General features: G+C 46.7%; 1 protein-coding gene across 6 annotated transcripts in view; it reads right to left on the bottom strand.

Annotated features, from left to right (window-relative positions):
* ULK1 (unc-51 like autophagy activating kinase 1) overlaps positions 1–26,211 on the bottom strand; it is an 80,530-nt gene extending 54,319 nt beyond the window's left edge. For 3 of the 6 annotated variants that reach the window (XM_061355353.1, XM_061355354.1, XM_061355352.1), the window contains exons 1-8: positions 25,791–26,210; positions 25,432–25,581; positions 24,534–24,626; positions 24,409–24,450; positions 9,820–9,852; positions 9,070–9,106; positions 2,142–2,315; positions 253–326 (exon numbers count right to left, since the gene is read on the bottom strand). In XM_061355353.1, coding sequence (XP_061211337.1) covers positions 253–326; positions 2,142–2,315; positions 9,070–9,106; positions 9,820–9,852; positions 24,409–24,450; positions 24,534–24,626; positions 25,432–25,521 — 543 coding nt within the window. In that variant the 5' untranslated portion in view covers positions 25,522–25,581; positions 25,791–26,210. Of the gene's footprint in view, positions 1–252; positions 327–2,141; positions 2,316–9,069; positions 9,107–9,819; positions 9,853–18,482; positions 19,465–23,408; positions 23,509–24,408; positions 24,451–24,533; positions 24,627–25,431; positions 25,582–25,790 lie in introns of those variants that run through there. The other 3 variants (XM_061355356.1, XM_061355357.1, XM_061355358.1) reach the window with 3 other exon arrangements.
* Between the last annotated feature and the right edge of the window lie 390 nt (positions 26,212–26,601).

The following is a 26,601-nucleotide window of genomic DNA, read 5'->3' on the forward strand; positions in this document are numbered from 1 at the left end:
AAGATGCTGTTTCTGGGAGCAGACAGCAATCAATACTCTGTTTTGTTCAGTTCCATTTATCCACAGCTCACCTGAGAATTACATGACAACAGAGGCACCTAGAACTTTATGAAGTCTCCCTGTGTAATAGCTGGTTTCACACAAGCAAATAAAATTTCACCTTTGGGGAAATGAGGAGGGAAAAACAAAGTCTTGCTTCTGGGGGGCAAAGCAAGAACAATATAGACAAACCTGTAGGCAAAACACACTTACCATGTACATCGGTGAACCACACAATGTTGCTGCCATCATATTATTCTGCAGGTATCGGGCAAAGCCAAAGTCAGCTACAAAGAGAAACACAGGTAGGTCAGGATCAGACACCAGGTCTATGGAGATTGCACCTTCTCCAGTTGATTTCCCCATCTTCCCTTTTGCTTCCCATGAATCTTCACAGCAAGTGCAAAGATTAAGAGAAATGTGAAAGCTCCCTTCCTGAGCAGTCACATCCTTGTGCTAATTATTAATGCACAGACATTAGTAAAGGTCAGACCACGCCACAAAATAAGTATTAAGAAGAATAAACTCCCATCCATTTTTCAGACATCAGCAGTCATTTCATCCCGTACCCATTTGCCTGCACTCCAAAATAGCATCTGCTGGAAGCTGGAAAAGCTCTCTTGGCTTCAAGTGAGAGTCAGTTCATATTAGCTATCTTATCTGCTGCTATCTCAACTTTTAATCTGGGGAACTGAAAGCTCCCCTCCATTGAAAAGGCTGCAATGTAACAGACACCCAAGAGAAACCACTACTCACCACCACCCACATTTCTAGACCAGCCCAACCGAAAAGTCTTGCTCTGTCCCTTTAGCACTGAACTGTTTTCCTTTAGGAACTGTTTCAACAGTGCTAACCCTGGTACAAGGACAGAAAGCTGAGCCATAGTTCACCTGGCAGCTAGAAGAGCCAGGGACAAGGAACACCAAGATGAATTACCTCTGCAGGTTACTCAGCATCTGATCATATGATACTTAAAGGTTCTCTCAAGGTTACCAGATATTTCAAGCTAGGAGTCTGACACAGCTGTTTATGCTGTCATGTGTCACCAGTGAATTGGTACAACTAGCTACTCCCTGGACCATGTTCTTCTCAGGGAAGCAGCAGGGAGGAACTGCAGGGTACATCACACCCAAGAGCAGCCATACCTGCAGCCCTCCTGCCTGCACCTGCATCTCCCAGTTGCTTCCACATTTCAGATAACACTGCACAAGCAAGAAAGGGGGGGGACCCCAAACAAACAAAAAACCCCAAACCAAACTAACAAAAGAGAAAGCATCAACCCAAACACAAACAGTGCTTCAGCCAAACAGGCAGCAACATTCCAATCTTTTCCACTGGACCTCGTTTCTCAGCTGAATGAAAGTGGTTACTCTTTCTCCACAGCGTAAGGTTTAGGTGAGGGACAGTTTTATCTAACTGGTGTCAGCTTCAGCTTGTGAACCACTGAGGGGGGCATCATCCAGCCCTCATTTATGAAGGACCACAGAAACATGTGCTCTGGATTTCGGGAGCATTTGTCCCAACTACTGGTCCATCTGTGCCACTTGCCTAATGTGCAAAAAGTGAATTACTCCAAGATGCAGCCAAGAAGCCTGCCTCTAACTGGGACTGTGGCAACGCCTGCTTTTAGGTGTGCCTGACTCCCATTGTGTTCTCCAAGGCAAGAAGCAGGAGAGCCGCTAGTTTCAGGCCTTAAGACACCAACATTTACCTCAATACTATTAAAAACTGAAGACAAAAGTCACAATGCCTCCTCGTTTATTGGTAAGCCTGGAGATAACAAGCCGATTAAGGCAGGCTGGTACTTGTTTTTACCAAGGGAGGCACCGTTCAGCTAAAGTGGAGCAAGGCCTGCCCAATTCTTTTGTGCTAGCCTGTGTCCTGGCAGAGCAGAAAGCTCTTACTCTTACTGCTTGGAACAAACTAAAGCATCTAGCAGAGAAACTAAGCAAGGAAGATGAAAAACATGAGGCCATTTTAAGAAGTGCAGCAATTCTTCCCTTCTCCTAGACAATTCCCCAAAGAAAGACTGAGGCTTGCCACTTATCCATCACCAACCCCTCCTGGGAGCGCTTAGGGTGATGTTTGGAACAGGGTCTTACCGATCTTTATGCGAATGTTGTTGGGATTTGATTTCCTGCCTCCAGCGTAGGACAGGAGGATATTCTGTGGTTTCAGGTCCCGATGGATGATGCCTTTGCTGTGCAGCATTTTCATGGCACCTGCTATCTGCTGGAGGAAGAGCCTGATGGTGTCTTCGCTAAGTGTCCGCATAGCTAGGAAGGAGTTAAAAAATATCCCCAGATGAGAACACTACAATGCTGGTTCTCCAAAGAGCCCAGAGGGCAGTTTCTCCACAGCAATTACCCATAATTTGTCATTTTTATTTCCACGTACGGTGTTTTATTCCCCACAGTTTCTGAATTCCTACAGGCAACAAGGGAGAGCCTTTGCATTCCCAGCTTAGTCTGCGGTCAGGGCTGTTTGAGCCCTGAGTCCCTCATGGTGAACTCAGGCCAGTGGCAGATGCTGAATCTGGGTTATCAGCTGCATCCAAAAGTGACATTTGGTGAGGGTCAGGCTTCCCTCCACAAGAGCTGCCAGCCAAATCAAGGCATGTACTCCTGTGGCCCAAGCTGTTGGAGGATCACTACCTTTGAGCTATGGTTGATAGCAGTTGGATACCTAAGGTCAGAGCTTTATCACAGAGACCGCATCTAAAGGTGGAGCTAAGAGGAAGTGAGAAGGAGTTAGGATTAAGGTTTATGCCTGCAAGAATCATTAAGGCTTATGCTGGGCCTGGAAAGGAATGGTAGGTTAAATGCAGGCAATCAGTCAGGACACATGGCCAGTAGGATCTGTAACTGTAGGGTATGAGTTCAAGTCTAGGCCTAACCCTTGAGCATCATCACCTGCTAGACCAAACCATACTCCTAACCCCAAACCCAGTTTTAGCATGAATCAGTTCAATACCTAACAACATACCCCTACCAAATGGCCCCCGAAAACTGGCATCTGACACACTCCATCTTGCATCCATAGATGCAGCAAGAACATCTCAGAACGCTTTCATAAGCAAATTAAAATATGGAATTTAAAGCATCAGTGACTGTGGAAGCTCTGAACTGCCCTCTCCTGAGATACGGGCTTCCCAAGAATTGCGGTGTGAAAACAAACACTGAAGGGATTAAAATAACGTTTAACTGGCTCTTCTAATCAGAGCAATGCAACATTAGCTCTCGTTATTTTAAGAGCTATAGGTACGGAGCTCTTGCCAAAGCTGGGAGCAGCCTGCTGAACCAACTCCAGGATCAACAGCACTACCAGCCAGGCTCCTTCTCAGCCACTAAGCAAGTCAGGCTCAAAGCAAGCACCATTCCTCTTGAATAAAATGATTTCTTCTCTAAAAGGTCCCTGTAAATTACTTGGTACTTCATTAGTGTTTTTCCAGCTGTTCTCTAGTAAGACATTAAAAGAAGCTGGCAGGAGCTCCAAAATGCTGCTCTACCTAGTCAGCTAGGAGGGAGGAATCCTTACGAAAACACAGATGAGGCTGCACACAGCTTTAACACAACACAGGAAATTAAAACTCCAACTTTGAAAATAGGTGCATGGGAAACAGCAAGGGACACGGGTAAGTTCAACAGCACTTGGAACAGAAAATAAACTCCCACCGCTCCCAACCTCACTGCTCTAGAAGGAAGCACAAGCAGAGAGCTAAAATGTCACCGCAGCTATCAGTTGGTCCTGGACTGATACACGTGAGACCAGTGCACATGCATGCAGTGTTGCTTGCCCCTTACTGCGCCTTCTTCCTCGTGAACTGGCTCTCAGCTGGAATTCAAGAGACTCCTCTGCAAGAAGGGGAGATTCTGTGACGGGATTTTGAGGACATTAAGAGGCAGCTCAGATGCAAGTCTTCCAAACCCACTTTCATCTTCCGAAGAAAAGCACTGCCTTATCTTTAACAAGGCCTTCCCTGACCTCCTGCTGAGATGTATCACTCAGTTTCTGCCAGCATCTTAGCTGTGCTCCATCTTCTCTTCAATAAAAGGTCTACACAGCACTTCTGCTATTCCTATTCAAGGAAGTCTATTCAGAAACGGTTAAAACACCATCTTTAAACAGAACAGCAAGAATTCAGAAGTCTTTTTGCCAATTCAGCTGAGGCCCAGGAAAGGCCAGGCTGTCGTATCCCCTGAACATGAAGCAGGACTTGAAACATTACTAAGCTGGCAAGCAATTACAAACCCCTAGCTAAACACACTCTGCCTCTAGCAGAGAAGCCATGCTGTTGAAAGCCTTGTTCTGACCTGCAGTCCAACAGCGTGCCACATCCTTAAGGCGTTACCCTCTCCTTTATATAATTTGGTGGCTGTAAGGCTAACACAGCACTAGCCAGCACCCCTCAGCAAGCCAGCTGCACCTCCCTCATGTGATTGTACCTCTTCATACTGAAAACAACAATATTCCTACCAAGATCAGAAAAATCCATTTACCCAAAGGAAACAGGGCCTCTAAGCTAGTGATTTCTACAGAATTTAAGCTTTTCCACTTCTTGGAAGTCTATACAAAGCTCTCAGCCCTGCAAAAGTACTGTCTTCCTTACACGAGCAGGATCTAAGGTGGCATACTGAGCCTGAGGACAGATTCCCCCCAGTACAACTCCTGTGGCATAGTGGAAAGCCTGTGTTGAAGCACAGCAAAATCAGACACGGGGTCTGGTGAGTGCTCTGGCAGCACTAACTCTCACAAATCCAAGCAGTGCAGCCAGGCAGGACTGTGAAACTGAGATGCAGCCTTCACTAACACAGAAGAGACAGTTGGCTACTTGGAGAGCTACAGGGGCATACCCTTTACCTCCCTCCATTAACAAACAGGCTGTAATAGAAAAACAAAAGTCCTTATCTCTTATACTCAGCCCATCAGTCTGCCGCATGCCAGCAGCAATCCCCAGCTGAAGGACAGAGACATAAATATAACTGACATTTTTAGTGACTTCAGGATATTGCTCTGCAAAAGATCTTCTAGAGCAGCCACCATCAGCAGAGGGAGGGAGAAGATATACAAGACCCATTCAATTTAGGTGCCATCAAATAAAAAGAATAATTAGAACAAGCGTGGAGAACAAAACTCTCTTCCCTTGATACCTCCCAAATAGGGAATTTGTTCTTCTATCTCTGTAAAAAGGGGATGTTCTCATCTTCACCAGAAAACTGGCAAAACACTAACCCACAGTGAAGTCTGTGCATCCCTGAGGATGTCTGTGGTGAGCAATACATTCTTGCAGAGAATGTTGTTTCACAAGCCTTACTCTGCTATTACTGAGAGCGATAATATCCCTGTTTATTTTCCTGGGCTCCACTTCAGTGAGGAGGCACTCAGCTTACTGCCTGGGGAGCAGCAACACAGGGCAGCAGATCAGAGCAAATATTTACTGTGGGTCAGTGTGGGGCCTGCGTGCCTCGTAGCTCTTGAAGCATAGGAAAAGGACAAAACCACCTCAAAAGTCAGCCTGTGCAAAGATGTTCAACCTACTAAGAAACTGCCTTCTAGACTAGTAACAGCCCTTGCCAGCTGATCCAAGGGTAAATGCATTGGAGTATAGCCGCCGATGTTACAGGACAACACTGTTTTGGAAAAGCTACTTAGGAAAAAGAACTTCTCCTCCTGCCCACAGGCATGGGCCCAATCCCACTCACACTGAAGTCTGAGAGACCAAGCTGGTTTATTTGGGGCCCATCTTGTAACTATCCCAGCTCCATCCATGCAGAGCGTGGCCAGTGAGATTCCTGTGCAGTCAGCTGTACAAGCTAGAAGACTTACTGCAGATAGGTCTAGTCTTACCATAGACATTTCTTAACTACCTAGGTGTAGAGGGTGGAAAGTTACACACCAGTGCCTCACACCTCTTGTTTAGAAGAGAGTCCCTGCACCACTTGGGATGAATGGAAAGGTAACAGCTCTTTGCCCCTGCTGTGGACAAACCAAGAAATGCTCTATTCGGGTATGAAGTTTCCTTCAGAGATGTGCCCTCCAAGAAGCAGCTTGAGGAGAGGTCATGAACACAGTTATGAGCTATCCATTAACACCCTGTGTCCGTGCCAACACACAGAATTTTAAGAAGCTATTTTAGATCAGCCTTCTCTGACCTCCTGACAACCTGAGGCTACAAAATCCCAGTTATTCCCATACGGAGGACAGCCACTTCTGCCATGCTTCCCACAGCTCTACCATGCACAGCAGCAACCTGCCCTTCTCAGCTCAAAACATACCCTATGGTGGGCTTTAAATGAAAGCAACTTCCACAGAGATCCATCAGAAGGGAAATCACATTGTACCAATAAACAACAAGATAGAAGAGTTATGCTTAGCAGAACACACACAACCTTGGGTTGTATCAAAGAGATCGAGGCTGACCAACAGCATTACCCAGCCAAAACACATATTGCATTGAAACATGCACATATGCACGTCCTCCAGTTAGGAAGACAAGGAGAACTAGAGTGCCTCTGGATTCTACACAGAATTACCATATTGCCTAATGCTTGTAATTAGAGGGCAGAATGGACTGGGAAGCTTACAAGCATCTCATTCAGTGAGAAGCAGGAGATTTGCATGCTCAGCTTGCTTAAGTGTTACAGGAACCACCAGCAAAAATGTCTGAGGAGTCAGTGGGAAAGTAGATGTTGTCATTAAATACCACCACAATTATTAAAACAACAGAAGCAGCACAATAGCTGCTCAATAGGGATGAGCCTCCTGTGTACCAGAGAAATAACCTGCAGGAAATCTGAACTTTCCAAGGAAAAAAATAATCATTATTGCCAAAAGCACCCCAAGAAGCTGGGAGAAGAGATGCCCCAAGGGACCATGTGGTGGAATGGAGACTGCAATCTCATAGCAGAAGCTGACACATCCAGGCTCTGGGATCTGGAAGATCAGTACTGCAGTGATACGAGGAGCTTGCTTCCTTGCTGTAGTCCCTGACTGACCACTCCCTTTGGCAATCTGTGCCTGCTGAGTTTCCTTCACTGGCACACAGGTGTTAAGAGTTAAAATCAGTGGAAGCACCAATTTCCCAGTCACAACAGCTGCCCTTTACAGTTGTCAAGGAGAAGTATTTTATTGGTAAAAACAGAGCTAAAGGTAACTTTCTCACTGAGGTCAGGCAAAGCACTTACAAACCTTACCCCAGGCGACACTGGAGCTGACCAAAGTGGGGGAAACCTGAATTTTATTTGGAAAATACAATTCATCAACACTTTCTCAAACTATCCACCAACTGCCTGAAGTAGCCTTGTTTGATGAACAAGGAAGTGAGCTGTATTAATAGCCTAGCGAATTGCACATACGCTTCACTTATCTTTCTCTTGGTGGGGTAGTGAGGGGCAGTGGGAGGGAGAACATGGCAATGCACACATAGAAGCAGTAAGATGCACAGGAAGATTTTCTATAAACCCTGTTTCTATAAATCATCCAGCCAGAAGCTGTGTTCTTGTTTACACACACAGCTTTGCCTACAGGAGTCTGCAGCCCAGTGCTTTAATATCAAGGTTCATTTCATGTGCATGAAAGCTGAAAACCCGAGCTTTCAGAGCCCATGCATTCACTGCTGTGAATGGGTATCTGAAGTTTGACTTCTCTTAAAAAAAAGCATTTCATTGTTAAAATTGAAAGAGAAAAAGAAGGTATGAAACACAAAACCATTTTCACATGGGATTCATGTTCCACCACCACCAAAGATGCTTCTTTTAAACCACAACACTCAGATGCAAAACACTGTCACTTAGGTAAGACAAAGCACAATAAACGTGGATTTAAGAAACAAATTCCTGCCACTTCTATCTCACATTTTAAGCAAGCAAAACAGGTAAAAGGCAGAATATTCCTTCATTTTCCTTCAAGTACTAAATCCCTTCTGAAAATAATGTCCACAAATGTAATTCATTACCCTGTATGAATAGTGCAACATACTAGCATCAAGCCCCAAATAATCATTCTAGGGATGCCAACACTAGCTTTAGGCAAATGTAAATTTAGCTTTTAATCCTTTATTTTGGCCGTTTCCAGGCATCATGTACCTCAAATGAGGAGCCTGAAGTATTTTCCAGCTGACTAGTTTTTAATTTGAACAATGTGAATAAACTTTGGCATGCAAAACAACAAGAAAGCTACTTTGAAGAAGAAAAATACAGCCAAGCCAACAAAAAAGAAAGGCTGTGTCTGACTGCAGCTAAGCAGCATACTGTCCTGCTGCTGCTGAAGTATTCAGGTGCAATGTGATTTTCACACAGACCAGGATACCTGTGTATTGAAAAACAGCCTGGGAGGTTGAAGCCACGGTCCCACAACACAGCAGGACAACATGCAAAGCATGTTTCATTCAGTTTGATGGCTAAGACACACTTCAGTTTCACCAAAAGGTTCAAGGCACCACAGTCACAGATACCTGTTGCTATATTCTCTAAAAGACCTTGAAGTTAGTAGTTTTCATCACCCTTACGACACTACACTACTGGCTACACTACAGTCACCCTCAGTACACTGAAGAAAGAAATGTGCTCCGTCCTCGATGTGGGGACAGATACCTTTAGGGGTAAACTTAAAGTGAAATATACTCTTGGGATCTTATTTTAATCCAATTCTATAGAACTGCTATTTCAGCATAAAGACCTTTTTTCCAGTGACAAAGCAAAAGACAAACCATGTCCCTAGCAGTGATAAAATGTTTAATCTATAAGGCCATTGAAACTAAAATACATAACTGACAACAGCCACTACTGACCTACATAGGAAAGACTACAAGATTAGCTTTTATTGTCATGGATTCTCAGTTTTCAACTGATTATCAAGGATGAACCTCTTAGAAGAGGAGCAGTGATATCCTGTGTATTTTGCAGGAATTAAAGAAAAAAATACACAATCTGCTTATTTAGATCTTGCACAAACCCCAGCAATTTTAATGAGCTTAAAGAGTCAATGTTTTCTTTTGAATACAGAGGATATTCTCCATATTGCTGCACTTACTGTGAAGATAGTCTGCCAGGTCACCACCATTACAGTACTGCAAACAGAACAGAAAGCTCAGTTAATGCAAGGCAAACCAAAGATCGAAAAGAAAAGCAGTGAACTTCACTAAGATGGCTTTTGTTATAGTGTTGAAACATAAATAACCACACATGCCAAAATATGTATTCAGAAGTTGGCAGAGAAAACCCCATTTCCCCAAACATCGTACTGTGTTATGATACACCAGCATTAACTAGCTTTAGTGTACATGGATGTGCACATGCACATCGGAGAAGGATAAAAGCAGAACAAAGCAGAACAGTCACCACTGGAGACACTGGTTGAGGAAAGCCTGGGAGCAGCCATGGCTGAAAACTGGAATTGCCCACATTGTGTTCCACATCATTGAGGAAAGTCAACAAGACCTTGGAGTGAAGGCTCCAGAGGAAAAACAACATTCACTTTGCAGGCAGGCTGCATCGAGAAAATTCTCTTTCCGTCTATCTTTGAAGCACACACTACCCAGTAACACCCATCCAACCCCTGAGGTAAAGCTTCTGACTGATTAAACCTGTGCCAAGCACCGCCGCTTGACAGCAGCAGTATGAAAAGTGTCCCTGGCTGCCACCTTCACCCACACCGCTCCAGTTCTGCTGCAGATTAGATAAGCAAAAGCATCACAGGTGAGACTGCAATCAGAAAGCACTATGGGTGTGAGAAGCTGGTCTGCTTAAAAGCTCACAAAAATAAAAGGCCAAACACACTCACCTCCATAACCAAGTAGACCGAGTTTGCCAGTTCCTGAGGAAACAGAAAATGAGAAAATAAAGACTTCATAAGACTTATGCATTGAAATTCACATGCTTTACAACTGCTGCACTTCCTTTTAAACAAGTAAATTGTGCTCTGTTAGGATTCAAACTGAAAAGAGGGTAAAAAACATTATTAATTCCTGGAAGATTACTTACTTTGAAAGTGCCAGGTATTTAAGCATGTTATTTCTGAGTGTGTATCTGTTTAACCAAGCAGATCTCCTGTTGTGGCTTGGGTCTTTATGTTCATTTCAGGCCCTTGGGATTAACACTGGCACGCAACAAAGATGCTGGCACGCTACTATCTCTGAGCCTTAATCATTTCCACATTTAACTTGGCCCTTTATAGCATCTCTGCCCACATGAGCAGCCCTAGTCTGAATGGAGAGATAAGAGCAACACAACTTTGGGTCCTGCACTTCAAAACCACAATATGGGCCAACCGATTTCTACAGCTGCATTAACAGAGTGTTATTATCAGGTGGCTAAAGCTTTCTGGATTATCACAGGGTCAACACCAGCCAAGTCCAGGCCAAATGTGTGTTCTAAGTTTGCTGCACTGCGATGCTTCTTAACAACTCAAGAGTTCACCTCCAGCCTTAGCTGATCTCCACTGGCTCCCTGGCCTGAGGAAGCACGTACAAGGCAGCATATCCATGGCACAAGCACAGGATACTGCAGAGAAGTGCATCAAACATACAGCATCATGGAGCCACATCAGAAACCGTGCAGTACACACACTGACACAAGCAGCTGCCAAACCACCAGCAGAGAACAAACATGAAAACAACCAGATGTTTCAACCCTGGCTGAATGACTCTAAATCCTCTTGTTGAAACAGAAGTTAGGCAGAATCAGACCTACCATGTAAAACCTGGATGCCACAAGTCAGTCCTAAACTCAGGGCCCAGTCCTAAAGAAGCACAGGCAGCCACTGCTTGAGTGCAGGAGAAGCTCTTAAAGCAGCAAAGAGACTCCCCTCCATTTCCATAGCTCCAGGGCAGCATGCCTTTACTTACACGCTGTTTAGACACCTGCCAGCCCGATTTCTCTCAGAGCCCAACTATAACTTCAAAAGGCCTCGGCATCCACCCTACCAGCCTTTTAGTTTCCAAGCAGTCTCCACTGTCTGCGCCCATCCTCTTTCATCTTGGTCTGCCCACAGGACTCTACCTCCTGTCAAGCCTGTACCAAATTGGCTGCCTTTGTCAATGCCTCAAGTCCTCCGCACCTCCCATCAGTCCCCTTGCAGTCCTCTTTTAACCTCACAATGTGAAATCTGAGTTTCCAGCTGCTTCACAGAAGACTTGCAGGAAGGAGGGAGAGGGGAAGAAGCTGAACTATCTTCATCCTACAGCTGCGTGCAGCACAGGCCACCTTCCCCTGGGCAGGTTCAAGGCACTGGGCATCCAGCAGCCTCCCTGGTTCAGTCACCCCTCAGACCCCAGGGCTGCCATCCCCAGCTCTTACAGCTTTTCTCACCAAGCCCAGCTAAGCTTTTTGGAAGCTCCCTTGTTTGTCAAAAAAGCCATTTTCTGTGATACTTCAAGGAGGAGTTTGTTTACCGACCCCTGCGTTCAAAAGCAGCACACGGATAAGTCACTCGCTTTCACACACGCTTCAGATGAAGCAGGAACCCAGTCTGCGGTAGGGAAGCAGCACAAGGAGAAAACCCCAGGCACCCTCACAAGCTTTGCACATGTTGAAGCACTGGGGGAAAACTGTGAGAAGAGTTCAAAGCCCACCAGCTCCTGCTGTCCTCTGCAAGAACAGCAGGAAGCCAAGCTCTATGGAAGACACCCAGGCCTTCTCACTTCCCCAGGAAGCGCAGCCACAGATGTCCCCAAAGACAGGAGGACACCCCAGATGTGCTGGGCTCAGGGAGTGACTGTGGGGCTGCAGGCCAGGGAGCTCACTACAGGGCAACCGCTGGGCATGGAGGAAGTGTCTGAAGTGGCTTTGCAGCCCTCACGGAGTTTGTGACTGCCACAGCAACATTCTTCTTGCCTAAACATGCTGTGATAATTGTAGCTCAGTAACTCTGCACATTTAATATGCATTGTGCCAGCAGGGTTTGCGGAAGCTTGATGTATCATTACCTACATAGAAAATGAAGGGGAAGTTTAGCTTACACAGACCAAGTCCAGAAGATATTTGTAATAGTTATTAGCCAATAGCTAATATACACTGTACAGGCAGGCTGTTTTCCCACTGTATGTTATTTAAAGACTCTGCAAACAAGCATCAAGCAAGCAATTGATTTCTGGCAGCCAGTGCACACAGTGACTGGGGTTAAATAAGGACCTACACAGGCAAGAGAGACGCTCTGCTCCATTTCCCCAGCAACAAAGTGACCTTGGTGGTTGGTGGTTTTATCTCACCAACACAGGTTGGAGAGATAACAGGGCAATGCCTGAAAGGCTTCTAGGGCAGAAGCAGGTGGTTCCCCCAACCATGCACTCCTCTGAACACTCCAGCATCACTAGGAAGCACTCCATCCCGCTGCACGCACACCCGCAGCAGCACAGGAACACGAAGCCAGTGTGTAGTCAGCCTGCAGACACCCATAGCATGGGTGACAACTTCCACATTCGCAACTTCAGCACTTCAAGACCCACTTACCAGAAAGATGTACAGGAATTTTGCCAATAAAACTAAACATTTATTTCAGGAAGGGCCCTGGAAACAAGCTCGTGTTTGGAAAAAGCCAGTAGCTTACCGCGGTTACAACAGATACAACTGTCTAAAGAGATCTCTGGTTTCTCAAATGGGCTCATGGACTTCTCCCAAGCTGATTCAGCAGCAGAAACCACTTCTTTCCCTTTTTTATCCTTCCACAGTATTTACGGTTTGTTCATTAACAAAGCAAGGCAAAAATACTGCAAGCCAAATTCTGCAGACTACCGCTTTTTGTGAACAGAAACAAAACGTCAAACCCTCTTATTTCCACATCAGCAACAAGAATAACGTTACAGTTTGTTGTATTTCTGTAGAGGCTCATGTCCAAGAAGTGCTACAGATAATTTACCCTAGACCTCTTATTCACATGTGCCATTGCATGCAGCCAAGGCTAATCCTGTCGCTAAACAAGCTCAGACAGCACAGAGGCAACCCCCTAAGTTTTGCTCTCATCACAAAGCGCAGCAGTACCCTGACCATGCTCCACAATAGCAGCAAAAGGCCTCGGCCAAAGAGATTAAGCTGATAATTAATCAGTCTGGATCACTGCCTGACTTGGAGTTCTTGCAGCAGAGGCCCCAGCGATGAAGTTACAATTTAATTGAGTGTAAAAATAGGCGACGGCCTCTCCTGCCTACAAATAACACACATCTGCTGATGGAGGACAAAGAAATGAAGGGAATTCATATGGCAGTACATCATAAATCACCCCAGGACAGTGCCATGCTAAAATCCCTCACTCGGACACCAGGCGGGATGGCATTATGGATATCAATATCCAGCAGTCCTGTCGCCCTTTAAATTTTCTCTCCACCCCTACTGGAAGGTGGCATGATCCTCTTCTTGGAAAGTGTGTGTTTAGGTGTGTCTAAAGGGAAATGTCTGGGTGTACCCACAGTTAGTCATCGTCCACCACAGCTTGAAGAGTCTGAGAGAGGAAACTTCCTTAGAGAAACCCTCCTCTGCTCTTGATCCCAGCCCATAGCCTGACACCCAGTTTAGAAAGATGCTCAGGAAGGGAAGGAAGTTGAAGTCTAATTACACAGCACTCTAAAACTGTCTGAGCAGTGCTGTGCTCTCACCAGTCTGTGTGGGATGAATGCTGTAACAGACACTGGGGTAAAACCAGTTTCCACCTCACACAAGTCCTCTTTTCTAGGAAGACTGTAGGATGGACGAAGGAAGACCACTTTGAAGACAAATGCAGCTCCACTGTTATGCCCATGTGCTGAGCACCGCGTGGTTAACAAGGGTCCCGCTGCCTTCAGGAGAGGATCTGTATGGATGTAAGTGACCAAAACTGGTTTTGTTACTCTCCTGAAGAACGGAGTACCACTGCCCGTTTGTTAGCCTCCCTGTGATGGCAAAGGTCCCTGTTTTGTGCCTCTCAGAGGATATCTACCACGTGTTGCTCAACACCGGCTCTCAAACAGCACCCGGAGCAGCTGCCAACACAGATAATTGCCACACACAGATCTCTGAACAGGGCTAGAACTCATTAATTGTACAACACAACAGAAGCAAAGGCGAGGGTCTGACAGTGGAAGATAACCTTGACACCAGCTGAAAGCCAAGCTTTTTCACTCTGTTTTGGTGTGGGTTTTTTTAATGCTACTTCCCCTACTTGCTGCAGCAGCACATCACATCCGTCTGTTTTGCCAGTAGGATCTCATGAAGTCAGAGCCCTTTTGGCCTGTGGTCTCTAATCATCACTCTTCTGAGAGGCACACTGGAATTGTGAACAGGGGCTGTAACAAACACGGTTTTGCTTTATAGAAACCAATCCCTAGGCCAATAGCACCTGGAAAGCCTCTAGCTAAGGCTTGAGAAACAGAACCTACCATTCTCAAGAGAGGGCAGAAACTTTCCAAACAGTAAAATCTCTTGGTGTTATTTCACTGTGGCTCACAGCGTGGCTTGAGCTGGCTAACCTCTGAAGAGTGAAAGGAAAACCGTCACGATTATCCCTTGACGCAACTACTTGAAGGGAAGCAAGATAAAAGACAATAGTAACATCAATCTGAATTGCAGGAGCACCTACCAATGCTCTCCCTTTGGAAAACAGATCCTAAGATATTCACATGCCTTTTGACCTCATGCAGAAAGAAAACTATGTCTTGGAGCAGACGGTGTTTCTCTGTTCTCTGGTCCTGGTTCTTCTCTTCACTCCTCTGAATTTTACCAATAAGGAACTCGGGAACATTTCAAGCAAGTTTCCAATTCAGGAGACAAAAATTAACTCAGATGAAGGAAGAAAAGCAGAAAAGGGAAACTACTCATTCGCTGGAGTATAATCTCCTCTGCACAGACATACAATGCCACAAATGCTTCTCAAACCCAGACACAGCTTCACAGCCAGACAAAAGTACATTTTAGGACAGACTTCTGGGATTTGAGACATACAGCCCGTGAGGTTCTGCACCAAGAAAGTTAGCACATTATAAGGAACCAGCAGTACCTTTCCTCCTGTGTATAGGCTACACTGAAGTGATAAATCTCAGTTTAGGGTAGCAGTCACACATAAGTATGGTCCAGGAGACTATATGCAAGCAACAAATACCATAACTGAATCACAGAAGTGTTTGGGTTGGAAGAGGCCTTAAAGATCATCTAGTTCCAACCACCTTATCTAATTCAGAACTGCTTCCTAGTATCTACTCAATATCTTTGTCTATTTTGGATAATCCAGGTCCAGCAATAAAACCTACTGCTACTGAGTGGAAAGCATTATTACTACAGTCAGAAGATACCTGACTTCCCAGAAAAATAATTTCTTCACGTAAATCCCAGGGAACAAGCATAAGAAGCAAGACCCAGAGAGGCCCACAGACTTTTGCACTGGCTCTTGACTGCACCCTGCTTCCTACAGACCTGTCAGCTTGCTCCAGGATGCACAGCAGCAGTGCAGAAGCACAGGGCAAGCAGAAGGGAGGCCCTGCAGCATAGAAGTGGTTTATGGCCAGCCTCACAGCAGGCAGACTTCTGTAGGACCGGAGTAACAACGATTCCAAGGTCACTGATACCTCATTCCAGACACTATGGTATTCTCTGCTTATAAAACAGATGAGTTGGTTTAGGACAGGTTGTACTTCAGAGATTAAGAACAGCAGAAAGCTGTCCTCTGGCTCTACACAGGCTTCAGGAAGGGAGGGAAAGTATTTCCTGTCCCCCTGGCAACTGTCCTAAAGTCTGACTGCCCAACATTAAAAAACAAACAAGACAATGTCATGTCCATGGAGCTAATGTTTGCCAGGTAGCTCACAACCACCACAGCCAAATGGCAGGACAGCTGGTAAGGCAGCTCGATCTTCAAGTGACCTGAAGAAGCTTCACAATCCCTTCCACTGGACATGAGACCTCTGCAGGTTCCTTCAGACCAGCCCCAGTTCTGTTGCCTCTCCTCCCCTACCTACAGCCCTACTGATGAGGCATTCTTCTGCTGGCTTCACCCAAGTTCACTGCAGGCCTCGATCAAAGCCCTGAGGTTCAGTGCTCTTGCTGGATGGCTGATGGCTACAGCACCTGCAGAGAGCTCAGACAGGAAAACATGACTCTCCATCAGAGCCAGACTGGGCCTCTGCACAGTAACACATAGAGCAAGTCAAAGCTGAGAGCTGCACCTCAGCCTAACCACAGAAACCAAAGTATAGGATTAATGTCATAATAAGAGTATGGAGACAAAGTGGCAGGTTTCACAGGTCACAGAGCTGCAGGGCAACGCCAGAAACACGCATCAGAGCAAACTGAAGACTTAACGCTGCTAGGACATTGGAAAGCAATCACTTCTTACAGCAGCCGTGTTCAGCCAGGGGTAGTGCTGCAGCAGCTACACCAGTGTGTGCCCCCAGCTGCCAGCTCATGGGGAGGCACTACTTGACAGCACACAGCATGGGTCATCACTTGTGCACAGCAGCCCAGCCAGGGTAAGACTATGGAGGAGAAAAGCAGCATAACCCTGAAAAGGCTGGACTTGCTGACATGGAGTGGAAAGAAGCAGTAACCCCTCTGCCAACAGGCAGAGTAAGAGCTAGCAGCTCCTTTAAACAAAAGCAAGCCCTTTTTTTTGCGATGGCAATGCACTGTGTTAATCCCATCAAGGGGGAAACTTCAGAATTCTAAAAAGAGCTATAAAAATATTCACAATCCGATTAGCTTTTCTGTGTTTATTCCTCGTCTCCTTTCTGATCAGAGCCATATTATAAAATGAACATTTCAGCTTGAATTCCCCATCACCTTAAGCTCAGTCACATGTACTGCAATGAAATCCTTGCATGCCCTAACATTGCATTTTACGAGCCTGCCCAAAGAGCAGGAGTAGTGGGGGCTGCTGTGGGATGAGGTGGACAGTAAGGCAGGCTACAAGAGTGAGTGCTTCAGTTTTCATCACACACTCACTGAGATAGGTGCAAGTACAAGCAAAGTGACTCAGTCTGGAAGTTTGATTTTTAGAACCTATTAATGTATTGCTACCAGTAAAGTCGGGAACAGCTTGGGCTTTTACACAGGATATCCCAAACACAATCTGATACCCTGCAGTAAGTGTTTTCTAAGCAACTCTTTGAAATCAGAAGAGCAGCCTCCTCAGGGTTTTCTATGGCAGCTCCATGATTGGCTGGCCTTTGCAAGTCTTCTTTTATGTTCATTTATTTCATACTTCGTGTACCAGATTTAAGAAAACACACACACCACAAAGGGGTTATAACAAAGAGTTTAAAGAAAAAAAAGCATGGGATGGGTTTTCTTTCAAACAAAAATTATCTAAGAGTGGAAAGCCAGAATCTGGGCTGCAGATTCAGCAGCACTTGAAAACTGAGAAGAACCAAGGATGTTTTAAACATCTTTAGCATGCTGGCTACAAATGCCAACTAAACACCAAAATACTGCAAATGAAGAAGCCTCCATCCAGCGAGAGAGCAGCCCAAGTCCCCATGCGCACCGTGGCACTGAGCAGCAGACACAGCCCATGTGCTCCAAACCCACTCAGCAGCCCCAGGGAGCTGTGTCTCAGCCCTGCTGACACCACCTCACCCTCTGCTGCCGTCCATGGGGTTTCCCATCCCAGCAGCTCTCACAGTCTGGGTTACCAGTACGTATTAGGCCAGCTGGGAGGCTTTCCCTTCCCAGGGATGTAAGATCCTTTGCTACATAGGTTCTCCAGTGACTTAGAATTCAGCATCTTTTATTCCCCCCACAGGAACCACACTGTGTGGTTGATCTCTAGTGTGCCAGCTCAGCTGACCTAATTCCTCCTGTTATTCTGATGCTAGGAGACAAGCCAGGTGCTCCTGCAGCCAGACAGAACATGACTGCCCTAAGCAACCAGTGATGCAGAATTTGATTCATTTCTATCAGTCCCCCTTGAAATAACCTTGCTCCATAAACAAATGCAGCTTTGAGAGTCTCTCTTTGCATTTTGAGAGCATCTCTTTATATTAAGGCTTGCACATCATAAAGCAGGAAACAACGCACAGCTAAAGCACCTCTTTGCTATACACTGAGCACAAAAGAGGTTCTATAGCTATCTGTTGGTGGTGTTTTTCCCTGGATTCTGCTGTGGACATTTATTACATTTCTGAGAGGGGAACCTTAAACATCTGAAGACAATTAAGATGGCTTCTCTTAAGCGAAGCATGTTTATGTCTGTACCTAAAAAACATTCCCTTGGAAGACCACATCATTCCTTCACTTTCCATCAAGCTTGCCATTTAGTGCTGCTACGTGAACATGAGTAACAGGAAAAAAACACAAACAGAAAAAACCCACCCCATCCATCCAACCAACAAGCAAAACAAGTATGGATTTATTTTGAAACAAAGCAAAACCAAAACCCTCTCCTTGACTTTGCAGACCAAAGACCACCACCTCTGCTGACCGCCCCTGCGCTTAGCATCTCATTTCCCACTGTATCTCCTTGCCTGCCATCTGATGAAGGCAGTTTACCCCATGGAAGACAAGCTTCAGAGAACCAGAGCTTCTTTAGGGGTTTTCCCCAAAGCAAACCAGAGCCATCCAGTCCAGATTCCTACCACCACCGCCTCATGTCTGCTGTTTGCTAGTCTGCCTGCTGTGCAAAAGCTTTTCAGTTGGTATCAGTAAGTGGGAAGGCAGGAAAGGGAGTGGAAAAAAGACACAAAGTGAACTGTAACCTCAATTCTCTACGCATACTTGAGCATTAAGATGAGCTTTTGAAACACGTGATTTTATTGCAGTTCCACAGTTTAGGGGCAAGTCCAGTCCAGCCACAAAACAACATCTTTTAATTGAGCTTTCGTTGGACCTATAAATACTTGAAGGATTCAAACAGTGGTTCTCAATCTGAATTCAATCCCACCCAGCCACTGATCAGGAAACACCTCTTCCCATCCATTTTCCACGTCTCCATCTCCTTGCTCTGCCCACTCCAACCAAAAGCATTCAATCATCACAAGGGTTTAAACTGTGGAAATTTCACTCATGGAAACAGTGATGGAGCTTCAAGAAGAGCAGCACAAATAGCACCTCAGCCGTTACCAGAACTTTGCTGTCAAACTGCAAGCACAACAGCCTACCAGTTTCTGATTACTCTTGGGAAACATTCCTTGCTCTGTCATTACAGTCTGAGTAATGCTACCTTCCACAGGCGCTTCGGAGGCTATTAACTTCCACGTCGCCAGCTCTTCCATGACATCTTAATCATGTGAGAGGAACACAGGTATGTGCTTTACACACAGGATGAGTAGAACAGTGATCATCATTTCAGAAATGCAACAAGACAACTCCCTCTAAAAAAAGCCCATGACTCCTCTGACGTCTATATTTAGTGGTCAGCATTTGCTGGATGTTTCTGTGACCTGCACAGTGGGGTACTCTGCTAGTGAAGCCAACATTAAACACAAGTTCAAGACTATAACATTCTCTCTTCTGCATGAACATAGCCATTTTGGTCCACAACATTCAAGCCTCGTTCTACAAAACTACAGGCAGGGTTTGATTGGGTTTTTTTGTCCTTTTCCCCTTCTAGTTCTAAATTAAGCCACATCCAATCTTCAGTAACAGCGATTCCCTTCAACAGATGCGAGGATGCTGACAGAGCAGGATAGCAGACACCCCATTCTTGTCCACAGTGCAAACAGAAAGAGGATTGCTTGGCAGTTGAGAGAAGCCTGCACTTTACACCCACTCACCAGGCAGCTCGCCAGCTTCGCTCGGGGATGGAATTAAAACAGGATTTAACCAGGCAGGCAGCCTGACCTCAGGAGTGTGAACTCCCAGACACAGAGTGCCTCCTTAGTCATTCCAAGTGTCACAGTGGTGCTCCCAAGACAGGGCACCCGAACAGCAGTGCCCGAGGAGCAGCAGATCCTGCATTAGGTGGCATGAGAGGTGGTGAGGCAAGGAGGTGACACTGCAGCACTGATTCATCCAACATCACACTCATCAGCAAAGTGCTGCAGCAGAAGCAAGCAGTGCTGGAGGGCACACCAGAGGACACTGCCGCAGATGGAGCTCCGGAGGTCCCGGGGGACAGCAGGAGGCACGTACACAACATGTGGATTAGAAGCTAAAGGCTCTGGGCTGGAAAAGGGTGATGGTGCAGAGAGCACAACAGAAGATCACAGCCCAACAGCCATGGTCCTATTGATCACAAGGACTTTCTACACAGCAACAACAGAACAAGGCTGTTGTTACCTGGCTCTCAAGACCAGCCCAGGGTGACTGATCATTAAACTGAGAAGTATTTGTTCTGCCACCCATGCCTTCATCGTGCACAGGAAAATCTGCACTGTGAGGACTCCCTGTTCTTGGTCTCCAGGAGCTCCAGGCAATACAGTCACCCCAGCAGAAGTATTGCTGGTGAGTCTGTACTGCACGAGTTAAGCATTACTGGCAGCTCAGCCTGAGCTGATGAGTACAATCAGCCAACCTGACAAAAAATGATGGAAAGCAGACCCTCAGGTAAGGTAGGCTGAACCAGAAACTTAGCAGCACAATGCCCTGCGTGCTTCCACAACCAGTCCATCCTACCCGTGCAAAAACTGGGGGGAAAACAAGCCTCAACAAACCAAACAAACCCCCAAAACACCTGATATCCACACAAGCACACTTACAGCTAGGCTGCTTTAAGAAGCAAGCTCAGATCACAGCACGTAAGAGGAGAAAACATGCCAGTGAAATAATCCTTCTGCCCATTTCATGCAGGAAAATGCTTTCTAATATTCAAAGTGTTATTTATGTCCACCAGGAATAGCAGATTTTCTGCTCTAGCACCAACACAGCCGCATATGAGAGCTCTGGTTGTCACATATTCAACCAACCTTTCTGAGGCAGCTGGCACAGCACAGGGAAGAAAACATACCCAGAATCTCCCTTAGCTACATTCATTTACAAACCCACTTCTAATGCTGGCAGAAGCTGTGTAGTGCACAGTGCTCCCAGGATCTGACAAGTTCAAGAGTTCCCTTCCTACCACTGAATCCCCTTAGCTAATCAAGTGGCCTCTGATCACAGATTCAATGCCCCGAGTCACAAAAGAAACCAAAGTCCCACGCAGCAGCCCACACACTGCTAAGCTTTTGGTGTCAACAAGCGCGAAGAGCTGAGCTGATCCTCAGGGTTTCAGAAATCAGTTTTCCAAGAAATTTCATTTCCAGAGCAAGTCCTCACCCAGCAGAAGCCATCACTTGTATCCTTGTTGTCATTAATTTCCACCTCGAGGAATATGAATTATTTATCTGTCTCCAAAGTAAAGACTTGTGGTATCCAGATGTCCCTCTAGGCTGCTGCACTCCCCTTGACTGATGCAGTTTGGAGACCCCAAACCAGCTGAGGAGTCAGGGATTGTTCAGTAGCAACTAATGTACTCTATATATGGTGGAATACAGTTTTCACTTTGTGCCAAATACTCCTGTGCCTAGGAAATGTCCATACCACAACTCCATACAAACAGTAAACAGACAGTACTTCTAAAAATGCAATATGATCTATCCTCTTTTTGAGCAGGGGCTCCTAGACTATTCACAGTACCTCTCATTAATACTTGAGCATATAATAATGGGAATATGCATATTTCATTTTGTGAGCCATTCTCATGAAATGATGCTGCTCTCAGGACTCCAATAAGGGGATCTATAAAAGTCCAGACGCTGCACTTTTATTCATTAAACATTCACCAGTATCATTTATTCCTAGGAAGCTTATTTTGTCATTATTTATGAACAAGTACCAGAAAGATCTATAAAATGAGAAGGAACACAGCAATTTTCCTGAATTTGAAGGATAAAATAGGTGTGACAGGGCGAGAGCTGCTGTCAGTATCAGGTATCAGCACTGCAAGTGTCTGTCTGGGGCAAATCCAGCATTACATCAAAAATCTTGAGTTGTTTGAGGCCTGGTTAGCGTTAGCTTTTACCCAGGAAAATGCAAACGAAAGCATCACTGGGTGTAATCACTTGCTTACAGCCTCTGTGGTTTTGGCAACCATTTCCTTGTGTGTAGGGAACATGTGAGTAAAAGTTAAAGTCACTGTTGACAGGCAGGGCAGAGAAGGGGCAACACAAAACGCAACAACAGACAAAGCTACAGGGCAACATTAAGATTCACAGGAAATATTTTTTCCTTTTTGCTCTTTGATGTTGCAGTACAAGAAAACTCTCGAGTTTTAGAAAGTAAGGGCTCGGTTAACTGCAACCATCACATTTTTGAGGGTAAATATACACGCAGCTTTGAATGAAGCAACTGATCTTGTATCAGAGGAACAAGGTGAGTAACAAGTAGTCTTCTCCACAAAGTAAGGAAAGATGGGCAGAAGCCAGCCTTCCACAGCACTGCACTTGTACCTCTGCAGATAACTCAGTCATAAAACTCCTAAGCAGGCTCAGAGGAACGCCAAGCACTCAGACACATACACACAGAGCCTATGTGGGTAGACTGCATCAGACTGTGTCTGATGACTGACCACCTCACACCACAGGAGGCTCCACACCCTGGTAGCACTGTGTAACATCCAATCCTACCTAAGTCATCTCATTTTGTCCAATAAATCATATCACCCAGGTCATACAAGGACTCTGACAAAGCTGGTAACCAAATATATACCTGGGCAGGCCTCAGCCCAGGACCATTCTCAAGTTCCTGTCTCATGGTAGCTTCTTGCTCATATCTCACCAGGCTACACTGCTATACAGGTAATTTAACTAAAGCTCATTTGCCATCACATAAAGAGAAAAATGCATTGCTGCAGTGATGAAATCACTCCTTTTGCAGGAAATGTCTTTAAGCTGCTTCCTACCCAGTAGTTTCTTGAAGCAGGGAGAGGAACAGAACATGAACAAAGGTTTTGAAAGATGTGCAATAAACAAATCCAGCAGCATAATGCTTCATACAAATGCAAACTCTAGAGGAAGCACAGGAGCAGCCACTCGCTCCCTCAACTGGAAAGTTATTAAGTAAATTTAGAAGGTACAGAGGAGAATAAAGACACTCCATCAGATCTAACGCCCCAAGCGGCCTGTGCCTTGAGGGAACTTCCCCAGCTCTCTGAGCTGCTCTGCAGCAGGCAGTCGCTGCTCTGCAAGCCCAGCTCTAAAGGGTGTTTCAGACACAATGCACAGCTGGCCTCTCACTCAGAGGATATTTCCAAGAGCCAATCCCATTCCCAGCAGCCTTTCCTCCCTCACAGAGCAGCCTGAAATCCCCCCCATCCACCTCTCGCCAAAACCACGGCAGGCATTAAACCCTTCCCAAGGGCTGGCCCCCTGCAGCACCTTGCCATAACCCCCTGCTCTGGCAGAGGGGGGCATGGGGGGTGACACAGCCCTGGGGGGCCGCAGCACGGGGTGACAGGCAGACTACAGCACCCAGGAGGCATTGCAAACAGGCTGTACCAACCGGCTGGGAGACTCGGGTCTGGGGTGACGCGGAAGCCACCGGAGCCAATCCATGGGAGAAGGAGGAATGTCAACAAACACGGCGGCCTGCAGGACACGTGATACCCGGGACAGGGCAGGCAGTGCTAGATAAGCCACCCCAGACACTGATGGACCAGCAGTCACGCAGCCCTCACTCACAAACATGCCATCTCCGGGTAGCACAGGCTGTACCGCATCCCGCATGCCAACCCCTCCACCAGGGACAGGAGGAGCCCATTTCAGGCTTTGTGATCCTGCAGTGCTTTTTAAAAAGCATCCAAAATATCAAACAAAAGTTGCCCCATGACCCAGCAGGATTTTCTAACTAAAAATTCGAGGAGAAAAATGAAAAGCCTTTGGATAACTCAGGTTTCAGAGCGGATCAGTTTGAGCCCCTTAGATTAGATCTTGAGAGCTGACTTCGAAGGAAAAAGCAACTGTGGGAAACCACAATAATCTAAAAATGTCTGATGCAATTTTTAACACTTACTGATTGCCACAAGGCCAGCAGAAAAATGCAAATTAAAATCCTCTGGAACTGAGGACAATCATATGCTACAAAGTCATGCTCACACTATTTTCATATTACCTAAGAAAAATTTTCTTAGGGAGTGTACCCAGATCAGAGAAACAAAATAAAAGGTAGGCATGCCAAGAATAACTACTTTTTTAACTGTTTTAATTCTAACACAGAACTTAGGAGTTTCCAACACAGACATGTTCACCCCACATTGCATTTCAACATCCTGGGAGTAGGAGCTCCCACCTCAGCTCCCAACTGCATAAGAGTTCTGTGGTCCAGGCAACAATTAATACATGATCTGCTCAGCAGTGTTCGTATCTTTCCTTAACCTGTAAGAATGCTTTTTTCCCCAGAATACACGTTTGATTAAAAAACATCTGCTAGAAACTGAAATTCCAGAAACTCCATTCAACCTCTCCCCAACCCAGCATGCTTTGATGTAATTGAATGTATTTACCTGGAAGTCGTACAAGGCAACGATGTTTTCATGTTTCAGTTCCTAGAAGAAGTAAAACAAAGACCATAAGCCAGGAGCAACAAAGGGCATACAGAACAAAGACTGAAGAAAACAAGACAGTCTACCTTTAGTATTTTTATTTCCTTGCCCAGCAGAGTTTGAGATTTTGCAAGGTTCTTCTTGTTAATGCATTTCACAGCTACTTCCAGCTCAGGTTTCTGAAAGAGTGCACATGTAATTCAAAGATAAATGTAAATTAATGGTGAAATTTACATTAGGATAAGCAGCCTTTTAAAAGGTTACAAATATTACCGAAAGAAGTGTCTCACAGCACTGGTAAAGGCCTCTCACTTTATATCCCAATGCTTATCCCTCACTTGTTCAGACTTGCCCTTTCCTCAATTATGCTTGTCAGCCCAAGGAGAAAAGCCCAAGGTTTGGGGGTTTTGATACTACTTTATACAACGATTATCCTCTTATTTAATCAGTAGAAATAAACGCACTGTGGGAGCCATGGCTTATCCCAAGCCCTAATGATGGAAAATCCACTGCCGGATTGGCTTCAGTTTATTTACCAGTAAGCCGTTTCCCCTCCTCTTGAAAAAATTAAGTGGAGAAGGACAAAACTTCCCACATACACACAAAGCAACAAAGCAAGAGCCCTCTGAACGCTTTATAGACAGCGTGTGTGATGGGGTATTTTTAGCCTGTTTTCAAGGTAAGGGCCGCTTTTGGTGAGCAAAAGGTCTCTGTGGATACCTCCCCACCGCAAGGTGAAGGCACCTGCCCGGGTCCCGCTGGGACACACGCCTGCCACCCGAAGAAACTCCAGACATAACAACAATAAACGACAACAAACACGTCTCCCATCGCCGGCGCTGCCCCAGAGCCCGGGGCTGATGCCCAGCCTAAGAATAGCCACCGCAGCCCAGCGGGGTCGGGGTGACCGGGACGTGGTGTCCAGCTCGGCCCAAACCTACTCACAAAAAGGAAAGGAAAAAAGGACAAGGATGGATTATTCACCTCTTTGTGCCTGCCCTTGAAAACGACGGCGAAGGCTCCGTGCCCGATCAGGTCCTTCCTGCTGAACTCAAACTTTCCCACCGTCTCCATGGCGCTGCGCCGGGGGTCCCCGGAGCCGGCGGGGAGGCTGCGGCCGGGACGGCTTCAGAGCTGCAAAGGGACGAGGAGGAGGAGGATGGCAGCGGTGAAGGAGCTGCCTTTAAAGCAAACTAAACCTCTCCCAACCCAAACACAACGGGGCACCCTCTCTACCGCCCCCCCCACAAAGCGCAGCCAGGGCCGGAGGCCGGCTGATGGGGGGAGCCTCTCTCCTATCGGCCCCCCGAGAGCTCAGTGCCGGCCGGGCTCCTCTCCCCCACCTCGCCCTCGTCCATCGGCTGCCTCTTCCCGCAGAACGGCCTGGAGCTGGTCATTGTCAGAGGCCGGGCAGAAGTTGGCTGCTCAGCAGCGGGCCTTCTCCATCTCCTCCTCAGCACAGCCCGGCGCTGCTCCTCCGGCAGCCGCTTCAGGCGGGGCTCCCCATACCGAGTCCCGGCCCTCCCCGCCTGGCAGGCGCGGCTTCGACGAGAGTCCACCTTAAGCGCGATCCACCTTAACTCCTAGTCCACCTTACGGGAGCGGTCCACCTTAAACCCGAGTCCACCTTAAGGGCCGCTCTGCGACCCCCGGACACAGCGGGGCCGGGGGGTACCGCGGGGGTCCCAGCGCAGGCCCAGGCTCCGCCACCCGGTGCGGCCCGGACAAAGCTCTGTGAGCGCGGAGCGGAGCTGAGCGGAGCGCACGGCAGCGCAGAGCGAGTGGCGGCCGCGGCGCAGGCGCGGTGATGGCAGAGGTGGTGACCGCCACCTGAGGCGGGGGGGTCCCAGCCCGCCACATTTAAAGGCGCCGCCGGCCCTGAGTCAGAGGGCGCACGGCCCCGCGTGCCCGCCGTGGTGCCAGCCGATGGGAATGGGGTGTGAGGAGGGGAGAATTCTGCCACCAGCTAAAGGAATGGGTCCGTTTGGGTGAATGTTTAACAGTTCACCACAGGAGCAGTGACAGGGCCCACCACCCACAGCATCACTTTGCCTCCCCAGGATGACCCTTCTCCACACAGTGCAGTGCCAGCGGCCATGGCTGCTGTGATGGAGCAAACCAGGCCTCCAGCATGCACAAGGGGCGATTGGGTAC

Source organism: Neopsephotus bourkii, unplaced genomic scaffold (genome assembly GCF_033783945.1).
Source record: "Neopsephotus bourkii isolate Nb327-2 ecotype Australia unplaced genomic scaffold, CSIRO-AGI_Nbou_v1 NB_795, whole genome shotgun sequence".
In the NCBI taxonomy this organism is placed as follows: domain Eukaryota; kingdom Metazoa; phylum Chordata; class Aves; order Psittaciformes; family Psittacidae; genus Neopsephotus; species Neopsephotus bourkii.